General features: G+C 44.6%; 2 protein-coding genes across 2 annotated transcripts; both read left to right on the forward strand.

Annotated features, from left to right (window-relative positions):
• Positions 1–2,546: 2,546 nt before the first annotated feature.
• LOC124666884 (endoribonuclease LACTB2-like) lies at positions 2,547–8,703 on the forward strand. Its single transcript, XM_047204214.1, has 11 exons — positions 2,547–2,700; positions 2,782–2,933; positions 3,040–3,222; positions 4,107–4,182; positions 4,340–4,417; positions 4,988–5,073; positions 5,767–5,840; positions 6,670–6,715; positions 6,915–7,024; positions 7,301–7,475; positions 8,372–8,703. The coding sequence occupies exons 1-11, from the start codon at positions 2,583–2,585 to the stop codon at positions 8,558–8,560; spliced, it is 1,287 nt and encodes a 428-aa protein (XP_047060170.1). The 5' UTR covers positions 2,547–2,582; the 3' UTR covers positions 8,561–8,703.
• A 75-nt stretch (positions 8,704–8,778) lies between these two features.
• On the forward strand, positions 8,779–10,526 carry LOC124666885 (glycosyltransferase BC10-like). The gene is made up of 2 exons (XM_047204215.1): positions 8,779–9,374; positions 9,520–10,526. Exons 1-2 carry the CDS (start codon positions 9,045–9,047, stop codon positions 10,348–10,350), a joined length of 1,161 nt encoding a protein of 386 aa, XP_047060171.1. The 5' UTR covers positions 8,779–9,044; the 3' UTR covers positions 10,351–10,526.
• The last annotated feature ends 773 nt before the right edge of the window (positions 10,527–11,299 follow it).

Genomic DNA, 11,299 nt, shown 5'->3' on the forward strand with positions numbered 1-11,299 from the left:
GAGGGGGGCGGCGTAGCTGTAGCCGCAGCAGAGGGTGCGGCAGGGGTCGAGGACGAGGTTGTGGAGGGGCAGCCGGCGCGGCAGCCGGTGCAGCCGGCCGAGCGACCGGGGCAGCCGGCGCGGCAGCCGGCCTAGCGACTGGGGCGGCTGGCGCAGACCAAAGGCGGCGACGCTGCGGCCCGAAGGGGCGACGCAGCGGCAACCCTTTGCTCGATCGGTGGTAGGCACGTGCTCGGGGACTTGCTTGGCGTAGATGTGCTCGGGGTCGGTTGATCAGACCGACGGTGGCGCTACATGTGCCATGGCGTGGACGACGCGCAGATCGGAGTCGATGACGGCGTTGTCGATGTAGTCCCGGGCGATGACGGCGAAGACGGACCAGCGATGGTGACCGCGCGGGCGAGACAGCCTGCGGCGTCGCACGTAGGAGCGCCCGGTGTGCGGCGCGTGCGGCTGTGCCGTGCGGTTGATGGCCAGTGCAGATCGATGCCGTTGTCGGAGTAGAGGTGCAAGAGGACGATGGCGATGGGCGACTCAATCCGATCTATGATCGGCAAAACCAAAAAAGAAAACGCCGGTCGAGCGACCGGCGGAGAAAAACAAAACCAATCTATGGATTGGAAAAAAAGACTCGAGGGCAGCGGATCAACAGATTGGCGGACGAACCCTCATACGGATTGCGCGGCTCCCGGAGTAGGCCATGGAGATTGACCTCCCGAGGGGCGGCGCGGGCGGAAGCGCGGGCGGCGGCTAGGTCAAGGAGCGTGCCGCTCTGATACCATGTAGAATGATAGAGAGGGAGAGAGATTGGCGGAATATGTTGGATGTTGTATTGCGCCTCATGGGCGAGTATATATAGAGTACAAGACTTGGAGGCTAAGATAACTCTCCTAGAGATATGGTAGGTAGAGATTACAAATCCTAGACTACCTAATATACCTATACCAAATATATCTCTAACAGTCAACTCCAACCTCCACACAAACTTACCCAAGACCAGATCTGGCAAGACCAGAACATCATCCGCACGCCGCCTGCACAAAAACTTGGCCCTTTGTTGTCCGTCGCCAGAGAACCAACTGTGCCCATGCGCGGCCGACCACACAACTGCCCTGCAGAAACGAGCGTTGGCCACCCACCAAACCACGGCTACAAACTGTTCCCCCTAGCATAGAAACAGCCGCCAGCCCAGATCCGAAGGAGAGGACACACAGTGGCCCGCTGAGCAACGGAACCGACAACCACATCCGGATCCACGCGGAGCATCTAGGGCGGCGCAGCGCCTGCTAGGACCAGACGGCGAGGGAGACGATGACGATGGTCGAGGGGAAGATCAGCATGAAGGAGGAGAGGCCAGGACGCCACCGTGGAGCAGTGACCCAACACCGCCGACGATGAAGCGACGGATCCAGTGCAAAGCCTTCCTCCATACTGCTGCAGTGGAGCCGAAACAACTACTCCCCGCCGCCCCCTTCAACAGCGCCGCACAGCCTTTGCAGTGGCGGCCTCTAGGGGCGACGAGAAGGGGGAGAGGTAGGAGGAGGGGGTTGCTAGCTACGCTTAAATTTTGAAAACCTGGATAGATGGAAGCCAAACAAAAATGGAAACACACACAACCGAAGGCACCTAAATTTTTTTGGAAATCTGTAACATATAATAGGTGAAATGCATGTATATCTAAATTCAGAATCTCAGAGAAAAATCCATACATAAACACTATCAGGTGTAGTGCTGTACTGTACGTATATTCAAAACTTCAGAATCTTGGAAGAATTCGAGGCGTGAATTGCAGTGATTGGTAGGTTGATTATCACTCCCAGCCGCTGAAGTAGATCACCAACCCACAGTTGCCATCACGACGCCCAGATTTGAATTCTGCAAAAAAGATCCTGGACGGAGGAAATCAAGCTCCTCAATCAGAAGAATCGCTATTCCCCAGTTCAGAGCCGCCGCGGCAGATAACCCAGCGACCACACTCCACCGCCGCCGCAGGCCCGCAGCTCCAGCGGCGATGGCCACCCCCTCGTACCGGCTCGCCGCGGCGGTCACGGCCCCCTCCACGGGCGAGTTCCTCGTCGTCCGGCAGCAGCCCCCGCCGTCCCCGCCATCCACCGCGCCGGGGGAGGAGGAGTACCGGCGCTACGTCGACAGCGAGCTCTACGACCTCCCGTCCGCACCCCTGCGGCGCCTCACGGCGGAGGAGGAGCCGGCCCGGCCGGGCGTGGCCGTCGGCGGCGTGGAGGACTGCCGCCTCGACCTGTCGCGCTTCGACGTCCCCGCCGCTCTCGATCAGGTGATCCGTCGTCAATACGCTGAAATTCCGTCGGTCTGCTGCTTGCTGTTCAGTGTGAAGGGTGACTTACTTAGCAAATATACTACAGTACTAGCAAATGCCCTCAAATAGATCTCCAAGTAGCTAGCAAAATCCAGTGATATTTTTTGGGGAAAGCTACGGGTTACAAGTGACAACTGAGAACCGTGGTTGACCTGTCTTAGAACCATAGTTTGACGATAACTGACGGCAACTGATCCGAGACATGGCTTTTCACCAGATTCTGAACCAATTGGGCTTGACGATTGCAATGTGCGGGGAGTGGAGGCTCCTGAAGTACGCTGAGGAACCGGAATTCGGCCCGGACGCGGGTGTCAACACGGTGCTCATCGTTGGGTCTCTGGAGTCGAAACCGGAGGTGTTGCAAGGTCTGCTTGCTTAGTTTCTTACTACTAATGTTTGTGTCTAGGAGTTTGCTTAACCACTCTAAGTTGACTTTTGCATTGTAGATTCCTGTAAGTGGATGTCCAAGGAGGGAGCCTGGAAACTGCTGTCTGGAGTGAAGCCGGGCGGTACTCGAATCGGGCCATATGTGTACATTGCGTTTCCGAAGCCAGAGCTGTCCTCGAATTGCATTGCTGCCTCTGCATTGGCCTCCCAGGTCTGTATAAGTGCGATGTTTGCCTGGATCCAGTTTCAGTTTCTAAGTCAACCTGTCATACCGGTTTGTCTATTTTTTTCCCTGAAATGCAATGTTTGATTGATAGGAATACCCTCCTGGATTGACGCTTGTACCGATGAAGAGTAGGACCTTGTCGCCTTTCCGTACGACTAATCTCGTGGTAGTACAAGCAAACGGTGGTGCATGTGGATCGAAGCGTTCTGATTTTTTTGCTTGTGGTGATGCTCTACTGATAGATCCTGGATGTTGCTCTCAGGTTCATACAGAGGTAAGAGCAATACCTAAGATTATATTCTTGTAACTCCACATACAGTGACACAGGATGTATTTCTTATTTCACTATCTTTTAAATGCGGCTTCGTCCCTGGACTTGTTTTTCAAGTATACTAATGTACTGTTGTAGATTTCAGAGAAGTGCAACTGTGCGACTGCCTTCTCTCTTATCTTGTTCATCTGCTGCGGTTCCTGATGGGACCTGCTGTACTGAGATCATCCTTTGCATGCACCTTATTTCTAGGACTTAAAATCACCCTCGTTCTATTAGTCGGAAATAACTGGTTCCTGAATGTTTTTTATTAGAGTAGAATCTGCAAGGACTACCAAATAATGACACAAGGGCCAAAAGCATTACAAGACTTCATGCAAAAACTTTACCTTTGAAAGTTGGGGCTATATATAGTGCAAAAGCACAATCTGTTGCACAGCCTCACAACTTTTGGTTTGTGAAAGAATCAGCTTGGAGTTTTCTGAAAAAGACCAGATATGATTTATGGTGGTTGTATCTCCCTTCAGAACATTAACGTTAAACTCAAAGTATGTTAAAAGGCTAGTATAAGTTTGCCATGAATAGTATGAGTAAGAACTTTCTCGTTGTCACTCCCAGGGTGGACAAATTTGAATTTCAAAGTTTATACATAAGTAGAAGAATTTCAGAAGTGTGGCTACCATTTTTTTTCTTGCTGATTTGATAAAAATATTTTGCATTGCACATCAAATTGTGCTTTTATAATAGTCTTTGCTTAATCTTTTTAGATGATGTTGTTTGCACAGCTATAGGCGTAGTGGCCTACAGCAGTAATTATTTATGTTAATTTCTACTACCAAAGTCTATCCATTCTATTTGAACAAATGACCTCATCCTGTCATGTTCAGCTTGCAGATCTTGTCAATTCCCTTCCAAAGAAGTTAGTGGTGCTTGTTACACACCATCATAACGATCATATCGATGGTATGGTTACAAATGCTTTCTGTGGCACTTCTTAGTTATTAACTTATTATATTGAAAATTAAGACCCTATCTCAGAAAAACCATACATGTAAAGAGGCTGGAAACATGTACTACCATGCTAATAAATTAATTGGCTGCGTTCGGTTGAATAATGCAGGTCTTTCGGTTGTTCAGAGATGCAATCCTGATGCTGTTCTTTTGACACACCAAAACACTATGAAGCGAATAGGGAAAGGTAATTACCTAGATCCTTTCGACTAATTTTTTTTAAGTTATCATCCACTTAGCCAAAGTGTATCCATCTTCTCTTTGGAATATCAAAATTAGTCAGGAAATATGGTGCTTGAATAGTTCAACTAGTATTAGACCTTGGTTTGATCATATTGGTTTGATCATATGAAACATATTTAAGAGGCTCCTTCTACAGTCCATATATCTGTAATTTAGATGCATATCCTTGAAATATAATGGTGCAAGCAGACTATTCACTAGACGATGGATAGTCCTTAAAGTAATTTCCACTCTGTCCTGGTACATTTGGCATTGTTAAGGTGCTGTCTTGTTGGATCATCATTCATTGTTGAATGTCAAACAAATTTTTTTTGGTTCTGATTTGCTTCTGAATGATGGTAGTAAATAACAGTTCAGTTATATCATTAAGTGCTAAGGTGCAAGCAGACAATTCACTACATTCAACTACTATGTACCATGCGTGTCTGTGATCTGGCTCATATATCGTCCTCATTAAATTATTTAATTTGGCCACACACACTTATATTTCATCTGCAACGTGCATGGTGTATAGGGAATTGGTCAAGTGGCTATACTGCAGTGACTGAAGGTGAAAACATATGTATAGGTGACCAAGAACTACAAGTTGTTTTTGCTCCTGTAAGACAGTGTTTTATCTAGAGAATTATTCTCCCGTTTCAACACATGCTAATGTTTTTTTGTTTTTACCTTACATGATATTTCATTGATTTGTCCAATCATACAAACTATTTTTCATGTACGAGGTTGTATAAAGGCTAATAGAACAACAATACAACATTACCCTAGACAAAAGGTTTAGTAGCAACTGACACCGTTTTTTCCCCAACATTTGTTGGTGTTGGTGCCATGACGTTTGGCACATAACTAGAGTTACAAGGTACAAGAATATCAGGACAATAATTTTAGAATGTAGCCTTCCTTACGTTGTTCAGAGACAATAATTTTAGAATGATGCATCACCTTGAAATTACTCTCCAGGAAATAAATTGATCAACATCTTCTTATGAAGAAGTCTTTATTAAATTTACTATGGGAAGTCATAATAACAGAAGCATATGGTTGGTCTTTTTAGAGTTTGGAGTTCATCCATTTTCTGACTTATCTAAATCACATAGTCTGCTATTTATGTGAAATCTACACCATCTGTTCTATACTGAACTTTAAACTTTTAGCGTGTAATTATGTCTGAATCTTGCTCGTATGGGTTTCTATTGTCCACAAAATCTACTGCATCTGTGAATCAATTTTTTTAGTTAGAGCAAAACATATGGTGGATTAATTGATTGAAACTTCTCAATGTTTTAATCATAGGGTCATACAGATGGTCATATGGGTGTTCTCCATGTCAATACTAATGCACTAATTGTTGGAGATCATTGTGTAGGGTAAGCATCATTCTTGAACACATTATCGGCAGAGCTTGCAGATACTCTATGATTTTCCTGGACCAGTATATGGTTTACCTTTACCTGCAATTACTGAATGGAAGTGCCACATCTCACATCTGAATGTTTAACCTGCTAACAAAATCAAGTATATTTGGCAAACAGACAAGTACACACAAACTGAACAACAAACTTTTCAGGAGTAGGCCTCGCTCGGTTTCTGAACTTGGCCTAAATCACTAAAATGGGTGGCAAGAATAGTTAATGCTTTTTATTCTTGGTTGTGGTAGAAGTGGAACAAAGACTAGGTCCTCATAGAGTGACAACCCATTGTTATAAATGGTTGGCACTACTCAAATAAGTCGTCCAAAATGGCAATCTCTGAATCGTGTGCAAATCCGTCTCTGTTATTTTTCCAATTTATTTGCCAAGAATTTAGAAACTATAAGGTTATCCTCGGTAGGCTATGACTACACAGGCTTGTCTCTAAGGCAGATATTAGAGACTCATAATAGTTTTTATTTTTTTACTAAAACATATACTACTCGCTCCGATCCATAATAAGTGTCGGGGTTTTAGTTCAAATTAGCTCACATTTGAATTAAACCCCAGACACACACACTATACGTGCAATGGTGCTAAAATAAGCACTGAAAACATGGTTTTTGAGTCGCTGTATAGTCGCCGAGTCGTTTTCCAAAAATCACGGCGACTCGTGACTATACAGCGACTTATGGCGACTATACAACGACTTTGGTCGACTATACACTGAGTCGCAACTCAAAAACCATGCTGAAAAGTAAACATGCAATTTTTTTTACATTTGCAGGCATGGAAGTGCAACATTGGACAGTAGAGCTGGTGGCAACATGAAGGTAATTGTATATTTCTGTCTTTTGATGGTCGTTGTTGTAATATATCACAAAAAATCTGTGCAAACTGTGGAATTTTTCACTCTGCTTCTTATCAATTTGTACTTTGTTTCTGTGCTTTATCTTTCCTGGTAGTCCTGCCTCTAGAACTGTGTTGTCTAAATCAAACTAGATTAACATAAGGTTGTTCTGAAATATGCAGGACTATTTCCAAACCACATACAAATTCTTGGATATGTCCCCACACGTGTTAGTTCCAATGCATGGAAGAGTCAACCTATGGCCTAAGCATATGCTTTGTGGATACCTCAGGTATGAAACCAACCACTAGTGCGAACTTTTTATACACTAAATTATATGGTTGGCCACGTTATACATTTGGATTTGTCTAATCAATTGAAATGCAGTCCTTTTCATTCTTCCGCTTTTCTTTTCGTTCTATAGTAAGTGGTTTATTGTCTTCTTTTTGTTTCCACGATCACAGATGCCAACATACAACTATATATATACACATATATATATTTCATAGATGATTTGATTATCCATATACATTATTCTGATGAAATGTGTGTTTTACTGTTTATTAAGGAATCGAAGGGCTAGAGAAGCCTCTATGCTGCAATCCATAGAGAATGGGGCTCAAACTCTGTTTGACATAGTTTCAAGGACTTATTGTGATGTAGACAGGAAATTATGGATTCCTGCTTCCTTTAATGTCCGCCTTCATGTTGAACATTTGAACTCTCAACATAAACTTCCTAAGGTGAGTGAAATCGTACTCACCTTCTGCATGCTCCATTGTTAATCCAGAATAATAGGCCTGTAAGGCTTATCTGCTTTAAAAAGAATACTCCTGGATGAGAGTTTTTTCCTCCTTAATGTCTTGAAAGTTCAAACAAGCACTATGGCATAATAAATTTCTGAACAATGATCTATTTGATCTTGTGAAAGTTTAATAAGCTATATTAGTGGAAGCCCCTAGAGGAAGTGCGATGGTATAATAAATTTCTGAACATTTTGTCAAGATCAAATCGTGTATCTGAACGTTGTTGATCTAGAGCTCTGTGATTTGGACTGGGGAGCTAACTAGACATCTTGGACATAGGATAAATGATTTCTTATAACAATAGTTGAGAAGGAGAAAAGCCACAGAGTAATTTTCATAATAATATGTGAACATTTTGTCACATTTTCTCATTTGAAAGGCATGCTCTTGTTAGATGATGACTTAGTTTAATTTTCTTGGGGATCAACATGCAGGATTTCTCCTTAGAGAAGTTCAATGAAAGTTGCGGTGAATTTGTGTCTAACCTGCTTTGACCGCGAGTGTGAGAAGAAAATCAATGCTCCCGAGTTTGTATTCCAATCTAGACTGCTTTATTGAATTCTTTAACATATTTTGTAAGAAAATAAATATGGTGACAATGGAGGTTATGCTATAATTCAACAAACCAAGCCGTGTCAACCATTGAAAGTGTAACATACCGAAAAGCCCTGTTAGTTAATATATGCCGTACTGGGTAGATTTATGATGAATGCTAAAAACTGATGTATGGTCACATTTATATATGTGGCTTGTGTATTTGTACAAGGTAACACCACCTTGTTCTACTACTAATTCCAGCAACGGAAGATTAAAACATGATTCAATCTATGCAGTACTTCTCAATGGAGAAGTTTCAGTCGAGCTACGGAATACATTTCTTTTGCCGGTGGGCGGTGGCGTATGCGCTATCCAGGACCTCGCCAGCCATCCTTGCGGGGAGTGCCCTCGCCGGTGGTTTGGTGGTTGCTTATGCTCTCGGGAGGAACGCCGGTAACCAGCCCCAGGATTCTGCAAGGCGGTAATCCCTGTCCCACACACGTATCTGTCCTCAATTCGTGTTGCTTGCTTACCGAGTCAAATTGTAAACTCCTATAATTATCCAAACTGCATTGGTGAACTTTACTCCATCTGTACACAAGAGAAGGTCATGTTCTACGTTGTGTTCTTTCTAAGTTATACTACTTTTGACCAAGATGCCACTTGCATATGGGTCGAATATAGAATCTTTTCGTGAACCGACGCTACCATGCATTCTAAAACCTGTTCTGGCCTCGGTTTAGGTGCCACAAAAACTCTAGTATCATCGTTGTTAATTTCTTTAGTTCACATACACTAACTTTACGTAGAGGAAGCAATGCCACTTTTATTAATACACATACTAACTTTGGTAAGAGCAAGCAATGTTAATATGCATATCACTTGTCTGCATACCTGTGGTAGAGCTGATCTTCCAAGTATAGACAACAGAATCATTTCTCCTCCCAAGCATATGTTATCGGCTCCAGTATGGCCAGCAACACAGCCAAGACCATGCAACTCCTTCATTTGGGGAGCATGCTCAATTTGTTTCCCGTGCTGCTCCTCATCTCCTTCGGCTTTGTACTAGGCAAGATTGGCAGCGCAACCTTCTCTCCAGAATCCTACCTCCCTAATTTCCGAGCACTGTCGCCAACCCCAGCATCGAAAAAAGCATGTGTCAAGCTGCCGACGTTTATGGAGTCTGGGCGCTTGACGGCGAGCAGTGGTGGTCCGATGCACAACATGACTGACGAGGAGCTCCTGTGGAGGGCGTCCATGGAGCCTAGGCGGTCCACCCAGGTGTCGACCGTGCCCAAGGTCACATTCCTGCTTTATTCTTTGGAGTTATTTATTTATGAAACGTTCTGTACTCGGTGTATGTTGTGTGCATTCCAGTTACGCAGAGTGTGAGCGAACTCTTTTTGTTTTTGTTGGTTTGATGCGAGTTTTTTGATCAAAAAAGGTCGCCTTCCTCTTCCTGGTGCAAGGGGCCCTGCCATTGTGGCCGTTGTGGGAGATATTCTTCAACGGACAGGATAAAGAGCTGTATTCCATCTACGTGCACGCAAGTCCCGGCTACACCGACTTGGCCCCAAAGGAGTCCGTCTTCTACGGCCGCCTGATACCAAGCCAGGGCACGAAATGGGGCGACATGAACCTGGTGGACGCGGAGCGGCGACTCCTGGCGACGGCGCTGTTGGACCTTGGGAACGCGCGGTTCGCACTCTTCTCGGAGTCGTGCATCCCGCTCCTGGGCTTCCCAGCCGTATACGCCCACCTCACTGGCGGCTCCAACACCAATGTTATCTTCGTCGACAGCTACCCCATCAAAGAGCGACATGACCCCTTCTTCGCCGACCGCAACATCAGCCTCGCGCAGTGGCGCAAGGGGTCCCAGTGGTTCGAGATGGACCGGACCACCGCTGTTGAGGTCGTTGCCGAGGAACGGTGGTACGCCGTGTTCCGGGGAGACCACGGCATGCTGAACATGGAGGAGCACTACTTACCGACGCTGGTGACCCTGTTGCGCTGGGGTGCGCGGTGCAAGAACCGGACGCTCACGTACGTGGACTGGAGCACCCGGCGCGAGCACCCCAGAAGCTTCCCAGAGAAGGACATCACGGCTGAGCTGCTCGAGGGGATGAGACAAGGGGATGGCAAGTGCGGGTACAAGTACCATGGCGACGATGACGGTGCCAGCGAGGTGGAGTTCTGCCACCTGTTCGCGCGTAAGTTCTCAAAGGACGCCCTGACAAAGCTGATCCAGCTCGCGCCTGAGCTTTGGCTGGTCTGATCCAGATGCATATAGTACTCGCGCGTCCCTCCTGTTAGGCACATAAAAGGTATGATTTGGGTGTCCAAGCTGATGGCAATGCTCAATAGAAGCATTTTACCATATAACAAACTTCAATTATTTGAAAGAAAATGTACCGGCCAAAGTGCAGATGACATGACAATCCCTAAACTATTGCTCGCTACTTGCCATTTCCCATCATCCCCTTGATCGACTTTGGTACAAAAGCAAAGATCCAATGATAGCTAGTCTTTTCCTCCTTAAAGCTAGTATGAGCTAACCGAGTATCGAACTCAATCATTAGCTTGAGAGCTAAAAAAATATTGTTGATGCTCCTTCTATCACACAAAATGTGAGATAAAGAGAAACAGTACCTACATTAATATTATGATGCCCATTTAGCTATTTAACACTGGAATGCACTCCATTTAATAAACAAAATAAAAACATTATTTGCATATTATATGAAAGAACTGCCATGCTATATATGGGTGAAAAAATACAAAGGTTAATTAGCTGATGCATTAATAATGTACAGTTACAATTGCAAGAACAAATAATAATTTCTCAAAAATAAAAGGCAATCACTCTTTATTATGGTGGATATACACCAATTTTTTATACATATGAACGATGCCATGCAAATTTGTGGATACTTATTTCTTGTCCTGTCAGTGTCTTCTAACAGATACCAAACATCTCCTGATACTCCTGCCCACATAAAAAAGTTAAGCACACATGCTCATTAGTAAAACTCCAAGCAAGCAAAAGAAATTGCTAGCCAAGTTAGCGTTGATTTACCGAAGAATTAAGATCCAAATTTCCCTTTGCTCTCAAGAACAGCAAATGGTAGTAAAATGAGCTTTGGCAAAGGATTTCAATAAAAATAATTTGGTTTTCAGTTTCAGCAATATTATATCATGAACATAAGGTGCAAACGTTTATGACT

The sequence above is a fragment of the Lolium rigidum genome, chromosome 6 (assembly GCF_022539505.1).
Source record: "Lolium rigidum isolate FL_2022 chromosome 6, APGP_CSIRO_Lrig_0.1, whole genome shotgun sequence".
NCBI classification, from domain to species: Eukaryota; Viridiplantae; Streptophyta; class Magnoliopsida; order Poales; family Poaceae; genus Lolium; species Lolium rigidum.